The sequence below is a fragment of the Oryctolagus cuniculus genome, chromosome 6 (assembly GCF_051225735.1).
Source record: "Oryctolagus cuniculus isolate XC-2025 breed Fujian yellow rabbit chromosome 6, ASM5122573v1, whole genome shotgun sequence".
NCBI lineage: Eukaryota > Metazoa > Chordata > Mammalia > Lagomorpha > Leporidae > Oryctolagus > Oryctolagus cuniculus.
In genome coordinates this window covers 56302432-56326116 of record NC_142872.1, presented here as the reverse complement: position 1 = coordinate 56326116, position 23685 = coordinate 56302432, and the positions used below count along the sequence as shown (strand labels likewise).

The 23685-nt window shown below is 48.0% G+C and overlaps 1 protein-coding gene across 15 annotated transcripts in view; it reads right to left on the bottom strand.

The window, feature by feature from the left end:
• Positions 1–23685, bottom strand: part of TENM2 (teneurin transmembrane protein 2) — a 1297938-nt gene that overhangs the window by 151385 nt on the left and 1122868 nt on the right. For all 15 annotated transcript variants that reach the window (XM_051844423.3, XM_051844432.3, XM_051844433.3 and 12 more), the window contains 2 exons: positions 9626–9821; positions 3094–3195 (listed from right to left, as the gene is read on the bottom strand). In XM_051844423.3, the coding sequence (XP_051700383.1) occupies positions 3094–3195; positions 9626–9821 (298 nt within the window). The remainder of the gene's footprint in view (positions 1–3093; positions 3196–9625; positions 9822–23685) is intronic.

Sequence of the window (23685 nt, the reverse complement as noted above, 5' to 3'; positions counted from 1 at the left end):
TGTCCTTAATGTGCTGTACATCGTGATTGAATGCTATAACTAGTACTCAAACAGTATTTTTCACTTTGTGTTTCTGTGTGGGTGCAAACTGTTGAAAGCTTTACTTAATATATGCTAAATTGATCTTCGGTATAAAAAGATAATTGAAAATGAATCTTGATGTGAATGGGAGGGGAGAGGGAGTGGGAGAGGGGAGGGTTGCGGGTGGGAGGGAAGTTATGGGGGGGGAAGCCATTGTAATCCATAAGCTGTACTTTGGAAATTTATATTCATTAAATAAAAGTTAAAAAAAATAAAGAAGAGATAAAAAGATAAAAAATTGCATTTTCCATAAACCTTTTGAAGTCTCCTTGTGTGTTAATATTAGTACTGATGGCCTGTGATTTTGGCAAAAAATAAATAAATAAATAAATAAACATGGTACATGAAAGATCAAAGTCTGGGAGACAGGGGCTTAGAATTAGGTGAGAGTCGGTGTTGCAAGCAGTGAAGCAGCTTAAACTGTGGCTGATTCACAGAAGGGAGAAGCCTCTTTAGGGCAGAGGCAGGGGCCTACACCTGATGCCCAACTTTGTCCAGGATCAATGGGGAAGCAAGGGGAAGGTCATTTTATTCTTTAACTGCTTCAATTTTGTCTACGATGGCATCAACTGCTGAATTAAAATATACAACAAGTTCAAAGCCTGATTTCAGGAACCAGCCACTGACTATAGAGGAGTACCTCCTCTTGACGGCCACTCAGTGTTTGTTTCGCAAGGATCAATTATCCACCACGGCTAATGCACACTTGGAAGGTGCGCCCAGCCACAGTCCAGGTGGTGCATGCAAAACACACACCGAGAGTCCTTTTCAGCAGCTAAATGCATGCTCCATTAGGGATCCATAATGTAGAATGCACGTGCATCGGCAAATGGATTTAGAGTGAAGAGTTCTTAAATGGCCGGGGTACTTAGTTCTGAAAGGCCAGTAGCTGGATGTGCAGTCAGAGCACACATGGTTTTTAGGATTAATAATACATCGATGTGTGTCAGGGTTAATACACATTTACAGCTCACAGGCTGTGCAGCTGACTGCTCAGCCCATTTGCAGCCACACAGAAGAGGACTATTCTGTCCTCCCCCTCATTAATGCCTTTACTCCCAGGAAAATTAGATTACGCAAGAAAAGCCATTCCAACCACACTGAGGTTTTCCTCGCTGTCCAGCCTTCTCTGGGAAACCCACTTGACACGGCCCTGCCTGCTCAGAGTCTGAGCGAGGCCCTGGTGGGAGCTCCAGTCGTTATGCCCCGTGGTCACGCTGCCTCGTGTCGCCATGCCTTTGGACAGTGCGTGCTGGGGCGGGAATGCAGCCAAGAGAGGTGCTCAGGGGGCTTCTTGCTTTTTCTTCTTTTCCTATCTGACAAGCTGACCAAACCTTCCACTGCGCCGTGTGGCACAGGAGTTGCCTGCTGCCAGTGTGTAGAATTTCAAGGAAAAAAAAAAAGCCCCATCCACTTTTAAAAAAAATTTAATTCATTAATGAATTGGAGAGGTAGAGAGAAAGGGGCAGGGTGGGGGAATGAATGAGGGAGAAAGAGAGAGAGTGATGGAGAGAGAGCATTCTAATCTGCTGGTTCATTTCCCAAATGCTCGCAACAGCTAGGGCTAGGCCTGGGCTGAGGCTGGCAGCTGGGCAGCAGCTACTCAATTGCTTGAACCATCAGCACTGCCTCCGAGGGTTGTATCAGCTGCGAAGCTGGACAGGAGGCAGAGGGGGACACTGAGCCCAGTGACTCTGATTTGCGTCACACGTGTCTTAATCACTGGGACAAATGCTCAACTCCCTCCCGCCCCATGAAATAAGGAAAATAATTGAAATATTATTTTTCTGAGCAACCATGGTAAGGGTGAGAGAAGAGCAATGCCACTCAGCACTTACAGATCTATTTATTAATTTTCCTCTCTGAATGCCAAGGCAGGAGGGTCTTTCGATGAAGAACACACACAGTAATGGAAGGATTATTCAGATAAAGTAAAATATAAATTAGTACATAATAACCTGAAACCTTTTGAGGCCTTCAGCGCATCCTGCGGAGAGCTCTGTGGAGCTGTTGCCCACAGTCCTCATGATGTACCTGTGAAATGACGCCCCACGTCTTAGGTGAGATGGCCAAGGTTCAGAAGGGAGCAACCACTCAGCTCAAGGTTACGGAGCTGGGGCTGGCACATAGGACTGCTTTGCTCCTCCACAAGGACTCTGAACTTCCCATTACTCCTTTTTCAGGTTGGGACGTGGCCTACTGGTGGGTGAAGAATCAGTGTGGCAGGTCACAACCAGTGATTTAAATAAGTAATTAAAAAAAATGGACAGGAAAGAGCCAAGGAGTAAAAGTAAATGCTATTTTGTTAAAGTTTGTATCTTTTTTTTTCTGTTTGTATTTGTGTAGGCAGAAAGGTGTGTGTGGATGTACGTGTGTGTGTGTGCTGTGAGCATGTGTGTGTCACGTCCATACTGTGATGCGCCGTACAGCCCCATGAAGGTCACAGTGAAGGTCTCTTGCAAGCTAGGTGCACTGTCCCTAAATGCCCTGTTCTTATGAGAGTCATTGTTTTCTTTTTCCTATTACCTTTCCCCCAACAATCCCAGAGCCCCAACCATCCTATGCAAAGCACTGGAGATACATTAATAATACAATTTAAAACCGATTCCATCAAGATAAATAGCACTTCCTAGATTAAGAGTCTAGCTGGCCAGAATGAATGAAATTTACTAACCCAGAGATGCTTAATCTTCCATTACACAGAAGTTAATGATGATAAGAAAGGAGTGATGGTAATTCACTTCTGCTTTTACAGGAAATCCGACCATTGCATTTTTCGCAAATCTTTCTTCTGACCACACCTCAGTGCCAAGGATAACTGTCCCTCCCCTGCAGGTATGGTGTCCAGTGGTCATATATCAAAGCCTACTCTGCCAGAAATTTAGACCTTGTAGCTCACACGGGAATTGGTAGATGTCCAGGTGGAATGTGTTGGGAAGGCAAGTGGGGTGCCCCTTCTCTCTCGCGCGCGCTCTGGGAAGCCTGTGGTAGCAGGGAACGCGTGTCACTTACCTTTAGAACAGTCTGCTCCTAGAAACCCTGGGAAACAGTGACACATCCCGGACACACATTCGCCATTCCCATGGCAGTTGCGTGGACAGTCCTGCACCGAATCTGAAAAAGAGAGAAAGTTAGCAACTCCCCTTTCCCCTGCCTGCTGGCACAGCTATGTAATACACAACCATCTAGAGACCAGTGATAGTAAACTCAGATGCCTGTAGGCGACCGGTGAGGAATGCGAGTGAGTAAAGTCAGAGGATACAGAGTGGTGGGGGCTAGAACAACTTGGACAGCACATGGAACTAACCATGCGTCTGATCGATCCAGGCAGGAATGCAGGGCTGGTATTGCTGTAGTCTTGCTTCCACAGAAAGAAACCATCTTTCTGGATTTAACAACTGCAAATGCTCCTATGTTTGGTTGTTGACAAATCTTTAAACACTGATCTGTTCCCTCCTAATCTCCCCACAAATCACGCCACCAATGTGAGATTTCATATGACATGTAGGCTCTCAGTGTTTAGCCTCAGATAAAGATGCCAATTTTTCCAAAATAAGATCAGTTGCTCATAATTTCATGTTTGTAGAGAAAAAAACCAGTCCCTGCTTTAAGGGATTCTAATACAAAGTAATCCAAATAAAGTCATGCACCACAAAACAATGTTTTGGTCAATGATGAGCTGCATAAACAATGCAATGCCATTTTGGTCGATGATGGACAGAGCATGTCGTGTGGCCGAGCTCTGGAGCAGGCTCTGGCATCTGGGTTCGTGTCAGCTCCCTCTGTGGTGCTCCCACAATGATGAGGTTGCCTAATGATGCATTTCTCAGAAGCAACCCACATCACTGAGGGATGCCTGGCAGTGGGAGACTGATACATCTTGGCATGACTCTGGAGTTCTCTAACTAGTAGCTTTTTGGTAACACAAAAGCCCTCTGATGCTTAGCTCTTGTGGATCTTATTTTTTTCACGAAAACCACCAAGTTGCAGTTGCTATAGCTTGCATCAACATCATACACTTCAAGATGTGCCTCTCTATGTGTGCAGCCAAGCAATACCTTCTCAGGGGTCACTGGGAACCTTTTCCATGTGGATTTGGGTCTGTACAGAAATGGACATGTTCTTTTAAAACTAGAATCACTCTGAGTGCCCTCCTCTGTGCCTTAAATTAAAACAAAACCTTTACACTCCAGGTGAGGAAAAGGAAAAACACAAGCCCCCGTGCCTGAAATGTGGCATCCGTGTGGCACTGTAACCGTTCCTGATGGCATGAGCTGGGAGTGGCAGAGCAGGTATCTCCTTTAAACCTCAGTTCCTGTTCACACCTACTCTGCCCCCGAAAACGCAAACCGGGCATTTTTGCTTCCTTTCGACTGGGCTTCACTTCTCCGGCCGCTTCTTTGAGAACCAGGCTGTTGTGTGTGCTGCTGTCAGTGCGTTTGCTCTTCCACAATCAGGAGAAGACCAGCCATTCCATCAAGCCAGCTTCTCTAACATGCAGGCTCAAACACCTTGCAGCTGGCCAGGGAAGGGGGGATGGGCGGTGTCCACACGGGGACCCATTTGTTTCCTCTGTTCCCCATTCATCCCGCAAGCAAAGGTGCTTGGGTAGACCAAACACCAGCAGCTGGGAGACAGTCCTCCCCGTGTCTCTCACTGAGAGTCCTGGCTATGTTTCCAAGGCTTTCTGTATGGGGCAAGGCCTTGAGACACAGAAACAGTGGCCTCTGTCCAGAGCAAATGGCAGGGTTACCCAGCCTCCAGGGTCATGGAGACAATGTCTCCCTCTGCCTACTGGTCAGGCTCAGTAAGCTCAGGGTTTCTCGTCTGAGATGCGCCCACCTGCCTATGCAGGCATCATCTGGCCCTCTTAATATCTCCCTGTGGGAATCAGGGTGCAGGCAACAGGCACATGTACTAATACTGTGGATATTGCTTTGCTCTGAGGGATAAAGTTCCTTGTTTCTGACCCAACAGCTTCCTATCTTCTGATGACTTCACAACATTATGGAAGGCTAACATGTCAGCTTATAACTGGAGTAAGGCCTCAGATCTGCTACAGGGCTTGATGTACCGTTCAATCTATTAGCTGAACACCTATATGCAAGGCTTTGGAGATACCACAGTGAATAAGACAACCACAGTCCCTGCCCTCAGAGAACTTTCCACTGGCGTAGAGAATACAGGCTGGAGGGAAATAATCAAGTGAACAAGCAGAACTTGTAATAAGTGCTTTGAGAATAGAATACCTGGAGAGCAGGTAAGTGGAGGAAGCTGCTTAGATAGGTTGGTCAGCAAGGATCTCTCTATTCTATGCAGGTGACCCAGAAGGATGAGCTGGAATAGGCTAGTGAAAGTTTGAGAAAAGAGGAGTGGCTTATGCCAAGGCCCTGGGGTTGGAAAGAATGGGAATGAATCCAGAGTGGCTGAAGAGTAGCTAGCAAGGTGGGCAGGGCTGTAAGATGAGAGTGGGAGCAGATCTTCCCAGACCCTGCGGGGCAAGCAGATGAGAGGGACTTGACTTTGGGACTACCGGGAACAAATGGAAACTTTAAACAGAGGAACAGCACCACCCATCTTGCAGTTTTTGAAGCCCCTCCGACAGTAAGGTAGAGATGATTCTCGAGGAGTCTTGGACTTTGCGGATGGTCTGTGAGGCCCGAGCACCCAGTCCTCAAACCTCACATCTTCAGAGATAAAGCAGTGAAGGTCCAGGGAGCTCTTGGCCACCGCAGTCCCAAGGAACAGAACGAAGCCTCTGCACAGGCTCCTGGGTTGGCTGGAAGCCTTCCCTGAGACACTCCTCCTCACGTCTCCGTCTAGGGAGCGCTGAGCTCCTGGCCACCACAACCTGGATTCTGTGCCACTGTCTCCTTGTTCCTGTAATCCCTACAGCTGACTTTTGGCAGAGCTCTCTTCTCCCATCAAGCTCCCAGAGCAAGACACCAGCTAGGAATTGTCCTCTGGGGTATTCTCAGTGCCTGGCTCCTACGTGCATAGTTATGGAAGTGTGCTTATGAGTATGTGTACACACATGCAGAGGAGATCAGAGAATTCAAGATAAGCAAAAGCTGGGATAAACAGTAGTGCCATTTTGTTTTCCCAAGGTCTTCTATTTGAAGCATTTCTGTAGTTTTTGAGGGCAAAAACAATTATGAGGTATGAGTGAAATACAAAAGAACTCCCCTTCCTTAACATCCAGTGGAGTATCACCCCTGGGAGAGGACTCAGTGTCCCTTTCGTCCCCCTGGGTGTAAGTTTCCTTGAGGAGAAAGTGCCAGGAGGCAAGCGGAAGGGGGCTAGCACTGGGCTCCACACTGCCACTTGGCCACCCTCAGAGACGCAACTCATTTCCCAAAGCAGGCTGTTTCTCTCCCAGACCCATGGCGAGCCTTCCCTGAGTCGAGGGCGCACTGAGTGTGACGGTGAGCTGGCACCCGTCTCACAGTCTCCCACGACAGGGGTCTCTGTGGCTCCCACTGCCCTCGATGGGGGAATGTTGTGATGATGGGTACGTGTGGGAGAAGCTTTGAGCCAAATAAACACTGTTCTTTCCCCTGCATTTCACGCCAATTACTATCATTGCTCTATCAAGACGTCTGCCCAACTATTAGGCCGATTACCTTTGACATTCTCTTTGAGCTACAGTCCAGACAGGAGGAATCCACTTGGGAGAATTGCTATTCCCAGCTCCATCAGCGAGTAAGGGTAATGGCCTGGGGGAAGGGACTCTCACTACCACAATGTCTGTGTCTTTTTGGGTAAAAGCAGAGGAGGGCAGAGACCACTATTAGAGAATCTGGCATCCTGAAAACCTGCTGCTGAGGGGCAGGGATTTCTGTGTGTGGAATCTGAAGAAATCCAGGGGCAGGGCACAGGCTCCGGAAGGGACTTCACCTTTTGCAGGCTGTATGCGACCCTGGGCAGGTTGTTGAACTCCTCTTAGCCTTGACTTTCTCAACTGGAAAATGGAGAATTAGGTAGAGTACCCACCGCGGATGGCCACCCAGAAGTTGGCGGAGCTAATGGACACAAAAGGTATCACACAGGGGCTGGCACTGAGTGCTCTGTAACGTGCAGTTGTTATTGTTGTTATTAACCATTTCACTGAATCCTTGGAGACCTGGGATGCCAGCTGCAGGGTGTGCTGTGTGCTATCATGTACCTGTCAAGCCTTCTGAGTTTAAACACAAGGTGACAAAAAGGAAGACATTTCTCTTCATGTTCTTAAACTAATGATTCAAAAAAATCTCAACAGCTCAAACTACTTCCAAATTTGATTCTAGTTTCTTCCTTTTGCAAACTGGTCTCTACTCTTTTATTTTTCCTCTTTGATACCTGCCCTGATCTATAGCCCAGAGAAGTCCCTTCAGTGGAATGCTTCTCTAGTGACTTAAATTATGCAAAGTCTGTGATATGACTTTAGGGTAGGGGTTGGCAAACTTTTCCTGTAGAGGGACAGATAGGAACTATTTAGGTTTTGCGGCCCATATGGTCTCCGTTGCAAATACTCAACTCTGCCATTACAGTGGGAAAGCTGCCATGGACAATATGTAAACAGATGAATGTGGCTGTGTTCCAATAAAACTTTATTTATAAAAACAGGCAGTGGGCCAGATTTGGCCTATGGACTATAGTGTGCCAACTCTTACTTTTGAGCATTTGGTTAGCTTTGATGGGGCCAATTTTTCTGTAGCAGAGGGAGTAAGGATTGACTTCAATCCTATGGTCAGCATGAACATTCTATGTGGTTTTATTCCAATCTGAAGTTGCAGCCATTGGAGAAGAATTGCCACCTGAATTTCAAGCTGTTATACACACAACTTTTGAGAATCAGGGAGACCCTCAGAAACCCCCCCCCCCGGGCCAATAGAGAAGTTCTTAAAATGCAATAAATAGGAAAACAGGTATACAATATGCACGCCAAAAAAAAAAATCACTGTCTCTCCTTTGGTGACCCCCAACTCCATGTCAGTCAAGTTCCTGGCACTGCAATAGTTGTGTCATCTCTTGCTTCATGGGCATGGTCACTCCCTTATATTATATTATATTATATTATATTATATTATATTTATTTATTTTGACAGGCAGAGTGGACAGTGAGAGAGAGAGACAGAGAGAAAGGTCTTCCTTTTGCCGTTGGTTCACCCTCCGATGGCCGCTGCAGCCGGCGCACCACGCTGATCCGATGGCAGGAGTCAGGTACTTATCCTGGTCTCCCATGGGGTGCAGGGCCCAAGCCCTTGGGCCATCCTCCACTGCACTCCCGTGCCACAGCAGAGAGCTGGCCTGGAAGAGGGGCAACCGGGACAGAATCTGGCGCCCCGACCGGGACTAGAACCCGGTGTGCCAGCGCCACAAGGCAGAGGATTAGCCTAGTGAGCCGTGGCGCCGGCCAGGTCATTCCCTTTTACAGATGATGAAACTGAGGCTCGGGGAGATCAGATGATGTGCCCAGTGACGACGTGGGGAAGAAAATCGGGCTTTCATCCTGGAGCCAGCAGATCTTTCCTCACGAACCCTCCCTCTAAGCTTTGCCAGTGAAATCTTGAGACCTACCGCTACAAGCTACCAGGACAACATGACGCTGTAAGAAGGCAGCGGACAAGACCTAGAAGCTCACGACCAGTCCATCATTTGCTCGGCCTGAAACTTTGCGAGATGTCACTTTCCGACCCTCACTTTGCTTCTCTGTGAAGCGGGTCTAACAACCTGTTTTGATTCACAGAGGTTCTGCCCAGGATCAGCTGTTATTATCAGGAAGCAGATGAAGACTCAATGATAAGAGAACCTTAACAAGAATGCATTCTGTGACGGACAAAATCTCTAGGGTTTGTTGCAGAAACCACCACCAAATCTTCCCAAGCTAATGATCATTTTAGGGGTTTGCATGCGCATAGAAGAGGAGATTCTGGAAGAAACTTTAACTTTTCTCTTGATACCTAATACAAAGCAGGGCTAACACATACCCCCAATGTACAACTGCTTAATTAAAGCAATTTACCTATTTGAGAATGATACGATTTTTTTCAAAGGTTGCTATTCTTTCCCTGGTTGATATTTATATTTTGAAAAACTGCGAAGTTTCCCTCTGTGTTGAAGAGAAGTTCTGAACGGATGAGGGTGACCAGTATTTATCAGCTCTACCACTTATTCACAGTTTTATAGATGTATCCAACTCTCACAAGAGCTGTATGAGGTGGGTTCTAACTAGAGTTTAATTTTCTATGATGCAATTGAGGCTTTTCAAAGTTCAGTGATTTTCCTAGATTTTGAGGCCAGAACGTCACCCAAACAGTCTGACCCAAATACTTAGCCAAGGTTGAACCCTTGGGATTAAGTGTGGCGCTTTCATGGTTTAAACAGTCCTCATTTTCTAAAAGTGCTTGTTTCAGGTGGATGCCCATATGAGACCAACACCAAGGTTCTGGCCTGGCTTTCTCAGCTGTAGGAGCCTCCTCAGAAGATGTGCCCCTTGTGTAGAAGCCCAGGAGAGACCTACCCTTCCCTCCATGGGGCAGCAGTCCAGACAGCCCACACTTACCTAGAACAACGGTGTTGAAGGAAACCATCTCTTTGTCTTTGCCATCATTGTAGAAGGCCAGGTGCCACAGGCCCACGTCCAGGTACTGCACAAACACAGCTTCGTTTTGAACCAGGGTCTGGATGCTCCGGCGCTCCCTGGGCGACTCCACCACGCTCCACTTCTCCTTTCCATCCAAACGCTCCATGAAGTCATACTAGGAAAGGGGAGAGAGTGCCACATGTGAGACAGGCGCAGACCTGGCCTCAAACAGTCACCTTTCCCTGTATCCATCACTTCACTGAAGAGTACTTTTTAGCATATTTTACTATGAGTTCATCCAGTAAAACAAACCATTAGAGTTACAGCAATGATAAGAGCTATTAGTGTGTGGGGGGGGGGGCATTTGGTGTGGCAATTAAGATGTTGCTTGGAACACCTGCATCCCATACAGGCGTGCCTGGAATTGAGTCCTGGCTCTACCACTGAGTCCTGCTTCCCACTGATAGGTGCCCTGGAAGACAGCAGGTCATGGCTCAAATGGTTGTGTCTGTACCACCCGCATGGGAGATCCAAATTAAGCTCCTGGCTCCCAGCGTCAGCCTGGCCCAGACCTGGATGTTGCAGGTATTTTGGGAGTGAAACAGCAGGTGGGAGACTTCTTTCTTTCTGCCTTTTAAATACAGAAAAATAAAAAATAATTTAAATAAGAACTACATTTTATTATATTTACAATGATCAGTTCTGTTACTATAGGCCAATCTATTACCAGCAGTTCTGAAATCCCAAATCCTTTTACTCAGGGTTTTTTTTTCCTTTGTGTCTGCCTGTGTGTAAGATAGTGTCATTGGGGCCCGTGGTACTGCATCCCATAAAGGTGCTCGTTCAAGTCCTGGCTGCTCCTCTTCTGATCAGCTTCCGGCTGATGCGCCTGGGAAAGCAGCACAACATGGCCCAAGTGCACCCACGTGGGAGATCTGGAAGAAGCTCCAGGCTCCTGGCTTCAGCCTGGACTAGCCTCAGCTGTTGTGGCCATTTGGGGAGTGAACGTGGATGGAAAATGTCTCTCTGTCCCTCCGTCTTTCTCTCTCCCTGTAACTCTGCCTTTCAAATAAACAAATAAATCTTTTAAAAAAGTTCTATAAAAGAAAAAAGCTAGTGTTGTTGCTCCCATGCCCACTGGGTTGACAGACTCCATCCCACACGCCAAGTATAACTTCTGTATAACTCTCCAACTGCTGAGATCCAAATTGCAGAGCTTCAGAGAAGGAACCATGGCTCACACTATTGGCTACCAATGATCAGTTACAAAGAGAAGATGGGACAGCACAGGGCTGAAAATGGGGGCTGTGGATCTAGAATGACTAGGAGAGAATCCTGGCTGTGTCCCTTCCTAGCTTCAACCACCTGTGCCTCAGTTTCTCCATCTGCAGAACTGTGAAAATACTAGTATCCATGCCATAGGGTGAGTGTAAGGATTAAGACAACATTCAGAATAGTAGGCACAAAACACACGTTAATCATCACCATTCCATCCAAATCTTGAGCACATGCTCTCTGGGGACCCATTTTGACACTCTGTGTAATCATACTTCCCAGAGAAGGAAACTGAGGCTCTGAGAGCAAAGCAACTTGTCCAGCACCACACAACTCCTAAGTGGCCAAGCAATGTCCACGCTCTCAGAGTGCCTGCTCTCAGATAAACCAGCAACTAGAAGTTAAACTGTCTCAGTGGAAACCAGGTTCAGAACAGGAAGTGATAAGTGAGCAAGGCACTGGTCAGCTAAGGCAACCTGGACAGGGCACGGGGAGAGCAAATGGAACCCAAGGAGACCCGTTCTACGTAACAGGGGAAGCTCGGTGGCAGGCAAGTGGGAGCCACTGCAGATTCTGGAGCAGTGACTTCCATGAGGAAAGGCACGTTTTTGAGGAGCTGTTTTTTGCATGCAGGATATGAGATGTTCTCTGTGGGAGAATAAGAGCAAATAGGAAAACCAGTTAGGAAGTGCCTGGGGCTAAGGGCTGGACTAGGACAGTGAAAGAGAAGAGAAAACTGTGGAGGGACATTTCCAAGGAAGAGAGGACAGGGCTTGGCCACGGGCTGAACAGAGAGAATGAAGGAGCAGGCAACAGGGACATCCATGTTTCTTCCTTGTTGACAAGGAAATCGATAAAATCCCAGTAGAAAAGGACTCATCTGGTGAATACTTCCAAAATCACTGCATAGAAATGGGACTTGCACTCTGACTGCCACGGAACATTTCAAGTGAAGGTCTGTAGCAGATAAAAACCAGCACTGTGGATTTCCGCTCTCTCCCCACTCTGCCCTCCATAAAAAGGGTGGTCAGGGTTACAGACATCCACTATAACCCCTTTCACAAACTTCACAGAATAAAACTCCAGGAATCTCCTAATGTGACTTCCCCATCATCAGCATTGCCAGTTTTTCCATCTGAAATGGGATCCTTGAAAACAAAAGAGTCTATAATGTTAAACACAAAGGACTTGCCACCAGACCAACCTGGGTTTGAATTCTGACTCTGCTACTGGGTATTGTTTGATGTTGGGCGAATCTATTTTTACCTACTTGCAGATTTTCATACAGGGGAATAATAGCACTTAACTTTCAGGAATGTATAACAGGAAGGGATGACACGAGATAACATGTAGGGCAATGCGTGGAAGATAATCACCACTTTTTAAGTCACCTACTTGCAAATGGTAATGATCAGAGGCAAGAAGTGCACGGCTCCAGCTTCTCATGTGGGGAGTTGGAGATGGCCAATGCCAAAGAAGTCAAAATTTTCCCTGTATTTCAGGAGATGAGTGTTTGTGCTTAGCTTCCCTCTACCCTATATTCCATTGGTCACAGCTGTCTTTATGGGCTCAAATAAATGATTTGAAGCGATATGACAAACTGATGCTGCCTTCGGAGACCTTTGTAACCAAAGCATTTGTTCCTTAGCAACCTCGTAAATGTCCAGCTACAAAGACCCATGTCTACAAATTGCTGTCAGCCAGAGGAATGGCTCTAACTTCCTTGGTGCTGAGGTGAGAAGAATATACTTCATTTGGGGTCCAAGTGATCACCCCCAGGAGGAAAAGTTTGGGGAAGGTGATTACTTGTGTGGGGCCATTGCTCACTACTAATTTGAGCATCAGTCATCACTGGCTGAACTGGCTTTCCAGCCAAGGGACACAGAAATGGCTTTGGCGCAGGGGCAGCGCTCGCTACCCAACCAATCAAATTATTCTGGGAAAAGGCATTTTTCAGAGGAAGAGGGGACAGGTGTTTTGGCTGCTCCTCAGAGCTCCTCCACACCAGCATGTCAGAGAGTTTCCATCGATGCTGGAATTTGCTAGCCGGAGTGGGGGCATTCTCAGAGCAGGTGCTTCCTGGGACGTGTGGTTGTGATATGAAACCTGGGTGTCGATATGTCTCAGGCCTATATGCCTTTATTGCACTTCATTGTTCTCCAAGCACCTGCAAAAATGTTGTAACTTTATGTTTGCTGTGGTTCCACCCAGAAGAATGTAATCTCCAGGATGTGGGGACGCCTTGTGCATGGGTAGAGTAGCTCAAAGTGAGGACCTCAGGGCTCGCCTGCCTGGGTTAGAGTTCTCACTCTGCCACTCACTTGCTGGGGCACTTACAGAGGCTATTGAAATTCTCTGTGCCTCCATCTCCTTATCTTTAAAGTGAGGATAATGATAGTATCCATCTCCAATCCTTGCGGTAAGGATTAAATGAGTCAATACATGCAAAGTGCTTAGAATTGTAAGGATTCTGTACATGGTAAAGACGCCTTAAACACTTCTCTGGTCAGTATTATAACTCCCTGCTGTAGCAAATTCACCCAGAGCACAATCTGACCAATAAATATTTGTTGAATATCAAATGAATAAAATACTGAATTTGTAAACGAACTCTACGAAAAGGACACTAAATTGGAACGTAGTGAAGGGTTTGTCTCTAATAGTCTCACGTGCATTCTAAAGAGCTTTCTTAATGGGAGAGAGTCAGCAAGTGCAAAATGTGCCTGTGGTGGGAGCTGCGGCCAAGGTGCTTGCAAATTCCTATCCCAGCACCAAGGCTTCAGAAATACTATTCCAGTGCTGAGGGGTGGATATATAACATGTGCCTCCTTCCCAGCCCCTCTGCAGCCACGTGGGAACAGGTGACAGTGGTGTGGGCCATGGAACCCAAGCTGTGGGATGCATTCCACTTCTAAACCCTGCCAGCAAGGGTTCTGTACAATCTCTTTGGAGTTTTCCTTCCATCCCCAGCTGCCTCTGGAGGGTGCCCAGGCTATCAGCATGCCCAAGATGGTGAAGCCACAAGCTAGGAATGGCCTGGATCCTAGAATCAGCTCTTGGATGAGAGCCTGAAGTGGCGTCACCAGCAGTCCACAAAAGCTTACTACGTTAAGTCTCCGAAATGCTGAGATTCGTTACGTCTGCATAGTTTTCTCACATTTCTTCATTTCACACCTTTCTTTATTCCCATTGTTTTCTCCAAGATCGTAATAAGCTCTGGGATATTTCCCACTTCTTTTTAAAGTATTTATTTATTTGAAAGTCAGAGTTACACAGAGAGAGGAGAAGCAGAGAGAGAGAGAGAGAGAGAGAGAGGTCTTCCTTCTGATGGTTCACTCTCCAGATAACCGCAATGGCCGGAGCTGTGCCAATCCAAAGCCAGGAGCCAGGAGTTTCTTCTTGTCTCCCACGCAGGTACAGGAGCCCAAGGACTTGGGCCATCTTCCACTGCTTTCCCAGGCCACAGCAGAGAGCTGGATGGGAAGTGGAGCATCTGGGTCTCGAACTGGCACCCATATAGGATACCGGTGCTTCAGGCCAGGGCATTAACCCACTGCGCCACAGCACTGGCCCGATTTTTTTCTATTTCTTACAGGAGAAGAGGAGAGAATCACCCAGGAAAATTATGGCAATGTCTTACTTTGGTCAAATTCCAACTTGACAACACTGAGTGTCTCTATTTAATCCTAGTTTGCCTAGGAGTGGCCAAGTTTAAACCTCCTGTTCCTCCTTATGGTTTCCAAAGTGCTCTAGTGTGGAATACATGACAATTGTACTCACAGGTTAACACACACCAAGCAGCATCATGTGTTAACAGTTCTTGCTGCTATAACCTGGGGGAAGATTGGAGCAGAAACACAGGGCAGACTGGCCAAGCCAAGCGTGGAGGCTGCCTTCTAGGGCAGGTAGACCAGGAGCCCGTGAGGAGGCGGTTAGCAGGAGGCTCTCTGGTTCAGCAGGGCCTCTGCTTCTTAGGACTCCGAGACTACAGTATGGCCAGCTTGCCTGGCAGACCCTGCTGACACCGGGAGGCCATGTTCCAAAAAGTCCAGGCTCTGGCCAAAGCTTCCCGCTCACTGCTCATCACTGGGAATGAAAAACTCAGCCTGGTCCCAAGGACACCTGATTTCTCTGTTCCAGGACCTCAGGGTGATCAGTGCTGTTCTTGGTGGCTCCATGGCAACGTCCCATCTAACAGGTCTACAGAAGCCCTGGACAGGGACGAGAAAGCACACGGCCCAGTCCCAAGAGGATGATGTATCTGAGCCTGGGCTGGCTCCAGGAGGAAGTTTTTCTCCCAAAGAGGCATGCCTGCCTTGTGGCCACCCAGAAGGCAACAGCACCACAATCCCAAATCAATGCTGCTCCTGTCCCCTGCAAAGTACCCGCTTTTCCCCTGCCCTCTGAAAAATAACCCATGCTGGCAAGCAATGCGAGGCTGTGCCCGCGAATCACCAGTCACACCCCAAAGCGGCATGAAGAGGCAACTTTCACTGGAGCCAGAGAAGCAAAGAAATAAGCCACAGCAAATATTTGACTGATCCAATTATAAATCTCCCCACTTCTTGGCAGGCACTGAGGAGGAATGGTAATTAAGATAACTTAGTGGGTTTCCAGAGGAACTGGAGGAGAACCGAGGGGCTGGACCACTGAGCAGAGCCTGTCACTTTCCCAGAAGGAAAGGCGTCCACAGGCAGGGAGTGCATAGCCCAGAGATGTTTCTGGAAGCCACACTGGCACACACCTGCCAAAGAGGGCAAGGTTAAAGATGGATTCATTGCCCTTCAGAAAGATGTTATTTTATTACTGGGTCGAGGACTCAGGGAAGGGGAGGGGGGTTGGCGGGACAACTTTATTGCTATTTGCAACGTCTGCTGGCTGAGGGAAAGCAATAAATGGTGACATTTCCCATGGATGGCCTGTCGCGCCCGTCGCTCCACACTGGCAACCTCCCTGGCTCCCAACATCTGATGTCGATTCCACCTCGGATGGCAGAGCAGGCTCAGCACGTGGCGGGATGGTGGGGAGGTAGCATGTGCAAGCCGGGGCTGCCTGGAGCCGTAACACCACTGGGTCTCTGGCTGCATCCAGTGATGGCAGCAACAGCCTGGTGGGCTTGTTCATCCCTCCCTGCCTCCAGCCAGGCCCATGGCAAAGTGCGCCCGGCTGACTCCTCATGAAAGCTCAGTACAGTTTCCCCGCTCTCCTTCAAAGGGGCTGTGTGCTTAGGGAAGGGCAGTGGGATGACAGCCGTGTAACAGTGGGGGCCAAGTTCTCTGAGCCAGGCCTTGCCTGCCTTTTTCAGGATGCCTGCTTTTCAGTGTCTGAGTCACTGAACTAGAGTCTATTGGGGTCCATTTCTAGGGTTAATAGGAGAAGGAGACCCTACGTATCCAGACCCGACAGGGCACCTGCGTTTCCAAGCTGCAAGAACTCATCACGCCAGGCTCCATGGCTAAGAGTCAAGCAGATGAAAGAGACAGAAGCTTAAGACATGGTTCCTTAAAGGCAGGAACAGGGAGAGCCAGTGTCATGGCACAGCAGGTTAAGGTGCCACGTGCAGTGCTAGCAACCCACATGGGAGCACTGTTTTGAGTCTGCTAATGTGCCTGAGAGAGTGGCCCCTGCCACCCACATGGGAGATCCAGACGGAGTTCTGAGTTGCTGGGTTCAGCTTGGCTCAGCCTTAGTTATTTAGGGAGTGGGACAGTGGATAGAAGATCACTCTCTCTCTCTCCTTCCCTTCCTCTCTGTTACTCTGCCTTTCAGATAAATAAATAAATAAATCTTATTTAAAAAAAAAGTCAGGAGCAGAGGAGATATCACCCATGTGGGTAGAATTCCTGTTTTGAGTCCTTTTGCTATGGTGGAAAATGTAGTCCTCAAAAACAAGAAGAGCCCATTTCAGCTGGGCCCTTGCTACATACCAGGTATAGTGGCGAATGCTGATCCGTGCCATCTCATGTCATCCTCCCCGAAGCCTGGGACTCATGCTGCATCTCGAGAGAGAGCCATGGCTTCCAGGGAAGCTAAGGAAGTTTCCAGTGCTGCCGAGTGTGGCTGCTGGCCAAGCAAGGACTCGATGTGGATTTGCACGCCTTGTGATATGTATTGGAGGCCACTCCAAGTTCTTCGAGAACCTGGCCAAAGCTGCCAGGCTCTACGTGTGACGGCTGGCTTGGCTCGTAAGTCCCCTTGAGATGCCAAGTGAGTGGAGAAGAGGGGGAGGGACAGCTCGGCACTGCGAGGGCCAGACTTGGGCAGCAGTAGCTTCGTAGCGAGGATGGGGAGGTGTCCCACAGCAGCACACACAAACGGATGTCCTAGAAGGTCTTGATGGCTCTGCTGGGTGTCGGTGGTGCCTGGTCTGTGAGATTCTTTAAGAACTAGCCTGCTCCCAACTCTCCAGACCCTTCCCCCACTGTGTTGCAGCCACACTGCTCTTCTCTCTGTTCCTGGAACAGAACTCGTTCTCGCCAGCCTCAGGGCTCTTGCACCAGCTGTTCCTGCAGCACAGGATCTCTTCACAGCCACCTGCCTGTCAATCAATCCTACCTTTGCCTAAGCAATGCAACCTCAGAAAGGGCTTCCCTGAACACCTGTTCAAAAACGCTGTTGCTTCTCCTCCTTGCCATCCTCAGCAAAGTCTCATCATTCTTTGAGAAAAACTTGTTACTTATCTACTAATGCACAGTCCCTCTCCCTCCTGTTGGATATACATTCCTTAAAAGTGTGAGACTTGCCTGTGTTACTCAAGGCCAGATGCACTGTGCCTACAGCAGTGCCCACTATGTAATGGATACTCACTGAGGTCTTGATAGGTTGGATGAGAAGAAGATTTAGGCCCAAAGGAAAGAATCCCTACAATCAAATCTACACCGGCATCATGGAATTTGGAGGATACAACTGCTTAGAAGCTCTTAAGGGCATGTTAGTAAACTCTACATGGTTTTCCTTTATTTTTGTCTGTAAACTCAGATGAGTGTGTGAGCTAACATCTAATGAGGATAGGCACTGTTTTAAGTGATACACATGTACTGCCTTATTTAATACTCATAATACCACTTCTGAATATAAACTACCATCATCTTGCATTATCAGGAAGCTCAGGCACAGACAGATGACCTAACCTGCCCAGATGTTGGTAAGTCAGTAAGGTAAGATGGACGCCCACACAGCCAACTCCAGAGACCACCCTTAACACACTGTATTATCCTGTATTACAGGCCCCTCCATGACAGGCAGCAAAGGTGGGGTATCACCTGCTTGTTCATGTATGTAGGAGTATGTGTACATGTGCCTATATTCAAAGAATCACAGGTGCAGGCACACGTAGTGCAGGGTCTCATGGGCAGGGCAAGTCCCAGCTAGCACGTGGTTTCATTGGAAGGTCTAAACAGCGGTTCACAGAAAACAAAGAGAGCCACAGTACGGGAGCCCAGGTCTTGCCCTTCATTATGTCATAGGAGAAAATGAACATGCAAATAATCGTTCATTCAACAGCTATTGAGCCTGGCACTGCTGCGGATCTGGGAACACCACAGTGTGTGACGTGGGCAAGGCTGGCATGCCTGCTACGCTGCTGTTCTGCTGGGAGGAGTGTGTCAGGGAGCGGTGAGTACCACAAGGGAAAGATGAAGGATAAGACACAACCCAAATGCCCATCAAAAGGTGAAAGGGCAAACAACGGTAGTCCAGTGGTCCCCCTTTATCTGTGGTTTCATATTCCAATGTCTGTTTCCTGCTGTCAATGGAGTCTAAAATGACCAATATCCACCTTCACTCTTCCAAGAGAGAGACCACATCCACACCACTTCTATTACAGTACATTGTTAGAACTCTCATCTTTTCTAGTTACTATTGCCCATCTCTCATTGTGCCTACTGCATAAATAATACTTCATTCCAGACATGAATTTTAGGAAAAAACATGGCATATCCCGGGGCAACACCCATGTTTCAGGCATCCACCAGGGATCTCAGGACCTTACCCAGCGGTCGGGGGGACTACCACAGGAGAGAGCATCCAAAAGTAAGTGCAAAAGTGGAAGTAAAAGATAAGTTTATTTTTGTGCAAAAACTTTAAAATCCATGCACTGTTTTTCCTAACACCCATCTTGCAAAGACTTTTTGAAGACCCTTCTGTACATTCAGAATCTATTCAGAAATAAAAGGAGTGAGGCACAGATACACACAGCACCAGAGGCCCATCAGAATGAGGTTCTTTGGAGTAGAGAAGCTGGCCAGAAAAAGAGCACAGGATATCTTGGAGGGGACACTCTAGCAGAGATGATCTCATCTCCAGCAGCAGCAAACTGATGGCCATGGCTGGGGTTGGGGTGAGGTTGGCCTGGGGCCCAGGGGGCTTGAGGGGATAGCCATGTTCTGAGCCAGGAATAGGGTGGTGTAACTAAGACAGACAGTTTTCAAATTGTAGCAATCCAGGGCCCGCACCCTGGCTCACTAGGCTAATCCTCTACCTGCGGCGCCGGCACCCCGGGTTCTAGTTCCAGTTGGCTAATCCTCTATCTGCGGCGCCGGCACACCGGGTTCTAGTTCCAGTTGGGGCACTGGATTCTGTCCTGGTTGCCCCTCTTCCAGGCCAGCTCTCTGCTGTGGCCTGGGAAGGCAGTGGAGAATGGCCCAAGTGCTTGGGCCCTGCACCCCATGGGAGACCAGGAGAAGCACCTGGCTCCTGCCTTTGGATCAGCGCGGTGCACCAGCCGCAGCGTGCTGGCCGCGGCAGCCATTGGAGGGTGAACCAACGGCAAAGGAAGACCTTTCTCTCTGTCTCTCTCTCTCACTGTCCACTCTGCCTGTCAAAAAAATTGTAGCAATCCAGTGCAGTCTTGAAATTGCACCCAAATGACAAGGATTTAAGAGAGGCGAGGCTGGACAGGGAGGTAAGCAGCATTCTGTTCTACATGCACTTGTCAGCAGAGGGCATGATGTTTGAGCAGAGTCCTGAAACGAGTAAAGGCAGGACCTTGTGAATGTCTGGCAGAGGAACATTTCAGGAGGGGACTCCCTGTGCACAGAATCGTGGGGCAGAATGAGCTTGGGGTGACTGAGGGAGAGCGATGATGATGCTGCAGCCCAGCTGTCAATTCAAATGCAGAGGGACCCGGTGGGCTGTGGCGATGGCTCTGAGCACGCACTATGTACAGAGAGGCACTGCACAGGGTGTGGGAAATGCAGGGGTGTTGAGGAGTGCCCTCCTAGAGCTCACACTCCAGAACCAGGCATGGTTACAGAAGATGACACCAGAGCCTTGCCTGGTGCGTTGACTGAGCCTGGTTCCTGTGCTCACCTTCTGGGGTTGGCAGGGGTTTTGGTGGTTTGCTGGTTGGAGATAAGCAGATTACTGGTTCTGCCAAGTTTCCATCTCATCCCTTGACACTCGCCCCCATACATCAAGCCTAAAATTCTCGGTTTTCCAGTTTAAGTATACTGTGAATCCCCCGGTAGGGGGGATGAACAATGAATAGAAAAGGATGTAATGCTACTACCAAAGGAGAAGCAGCTGCTGCCACTCCTAATGTGCTGTGCATGGCAGCACCTCTCTTTCTCCAGCTGTTTTAGAGCAGGGTTTCCAACAGAAAGAGAACCAAGGCCAGGCTAAGGCAAGGCAAGGACAACGCACTTTCTGGGAGCTGGGGACAGTGGGGGTTCCTGCAGGAGCATCGATGCCAGTGCCCACCAGCCACACAAGGACAAGGCCAGCTCTGCCCTTCGACACGCAGCACGTGCTCAGGAAATGCAGACTGAAAACAACTTAAGGCCACCCTCTGATGGAATGCCGGAGCTATCTGAAGACAGTTTCCTTCAGGGAATGTGAACTCGCCCACGTGGAATTTACGAGAACAGGGAGCAGGATTTGAAAACTTTAAAACCTGATCTCTTTTCAACGTGACTTCCCCCCAGACGCAGAACCGGGTGTGCTCCTTGTGAAGAGAGAACCTTGCAGCCTTGCTGTGATTGGCCATTTTTTTGCTTTCATTGAATATGTATTCCTCATTGGAGGTGTGTCCACAGCTCCAAGTGTGCAACAACTCGACACAGGGCTACAGCCATGAAGCCTCCAGAAAGGCTGTGTCCCCCTGACTTTAGTCACTCCTGGCCTGCACGGGCCAGTTCCAAAAGAAAAAGCTCCATCCTCACCGGTGAGCAACTGTGAAGGAAAAGCAGTTTCTAGGAAGAAGACGATTACGTGTTAAAGTTTCAGTATAGCCCACATCATGGGGCTGCCTTCATTTGCCTCCGCTTAAAGCTATCTTTCCCAGTCCCCTTAAATCGTCCTCCAAGATTCAGCTTCAGTAGTTTTTCCTCCAGGAAGCTGCCCCAAACTCCCTCATGAGTGAAAAGTGAGGCTGACTTGTCTGCTGACAAGTGTCCTGGACCCAGCCCTGTAGTCATCCTAGTAGCTGACCTGTGCTGACCCTGTCAGGTGCAGTAGAAACGACGGCTGGCTGCAGGTGTACCCAACACACAAGAGCACAGTGGGGCACAGGAGACATGCTGCCTGACCCTCTCCCATCCCAGGCTGCTGTACTTGGGCTGAACACAGCTGGACACAGCGTGCTCTGTGCCCCAGGAGATGTGTCTCAAACCTCTGCTGCCCCCCTCCCCCGCCCCCACCATTTATACAATGATTGTAAGGAGACAGGAAGGCCCTGAAGGATAGGAAGCTCCTGAACTCTGCCCTAGAAACTAGAGCTTGATGACCACTGAGACCTCACTGTGTGCAGCAGTATTGGTTTTAGCCAGAAGTCTTGTTGTTTTCCTTGTAGAGCCCCATGGGTGCCTGGGCTACCTGTGATGGAGCTGTAAGGGCTGCAGACCAGTCAGACTGATTGAATGATCTCTGCAGGGTGCTTACTACTCACTAGGCATTATCTCATTTATTTTCACTGCAACCTGAGAAGAAGGTACGATCCTATGATCCTCATTCCATGCATCGTCAAACGATCTCCAGACACTCAGGTGCACACACACTTCAGCTTCTGTGTAGCAGAGAGGTTAGGATTCAAACCCAGAACCTGAGGACTGTGGACTGTGCTACAGGCTACCACCCTGCCTAGTTGATGTTGCCATCTTTTCTTCACTTGTCATGTCCCCACCTCCTCGAAAGTAGAGCTGAAGCTGTTTATCCCCATGGTCCCAGTGCAGACATTCAGTGAGTATTTGCTGAGTGCATGAATGGGCTGACTTTATATTTCATCTTCCCTCAAGGTCAGGCCCTCATCAGACTGCCTGTTGATCCAACCCAGGAGAGAGGTACAAAGTACTGTTCTGAAGGCCAAGGCAACCTCAGTGTGGACCCCATGGAGCTAAGGGATCAAGGTCAGTGAAACTGATGAATATCTCCAGCTATTCTGAGGTCAGAACAATGGATGTTTCACCTCCTGGTTGCCTTGCTGATGTGGTTTCTTATTTACTGTACATTCCCCTCTAATTGTCTTTAGCCAATGATTTATCAAAAATGTCACTTTTGGCTCTGTGCCCTCCCAAGATCAATAGGAAGGTCTCGTGTGGGCCAGTTGTGAAGAGACACTGAACACATCAGCAGGGTGAGGCAGCACACTGGGAAGGTGCCCAGTGACAGAGTGACTTCTCCAGCACTGACGAGGGAGCGCGGGGCAGGCTGCAGCCGGTCTCCCCAGGCATGAGCCCAACCTTGCACAGGGGCAGTGGACACTGGGCAAGCGACTTCAGCTCTTTTATTCCCAAGGGAATCAGCGAAGTACCTACCTTTAGGGTCTCCATGAGTGTAGCCTGGCTCAGAGTGTGCACTCAATCACTGTTAGCTATTCTGATGGTCATTGCTACTGCTACACAAGCTGGAGGTGTTGGGAATCCTTGGAGTTAGCAATTCTACTCTAATAACTCAAGAAGTTATTCAGAAATACACAGGAATATACCCGCAAGAATGTTTACTGCAGAGTAACTTATACTAAAAAAGTGGGACTGGACAAAACTGTTTTTTTTTTTTTGGTCTAGATAATGGACAATTTTTTCAGGCATATAAAATGAATCTATGCAAGAATATTCAGATGTGGAAAAACATTCCTTACCCATTACTAAAGAATCAGGGGTAAAACTAACATATATGATACAATCCTGTATTTATAAAAATGACTATCGAATATGAACAGAAAACTTACATGCTACATATAGTAAAAATGTTATATTTTTCCTGTCATCACCATATATAAGCATACTTTAAACGGTTTATAGAAAAAAAGAATTAAAAGCTTATTTTTCTGCAAGAAATTGTGAAACTCATACAGAGTTTTTCCATACCATGTATTTGTCCACCAACTTCTTAGAGGTCTCTTGTATTACCTCATAGTGAGGAAAACACAAATAATCTTTTAAAAATGCAAGTAAACTTGGTCTGGGGGCTTGTGCTATGGAAATTTGTCAAACAAGGAAATCCAAATGGCCAACAGACACATGAAAAAATGCTCAAGATCACTAGCCACCAGGGAAATGCAAATCAAAACCATAATGAGGCTTCACCTCACCCCAGTAAGAATGGCTCTCATACAGAAATCAACAAACAGCAAATGCTGGCGAGGATGTGGGGGAAAAAGTACCCTAATCCACTGTTGGTGGGAATGTAAACTGGTGCAGCCACTGTAGAAGACAGTATGAAGATACCTCAGAAATCTGAATATAGACCTACTATATGACCCAGCCATCCCACTCCTAGGAATTTATTCAAATCAAAAGAAATCAGCATATGAAAGAGTTGTCTGTACC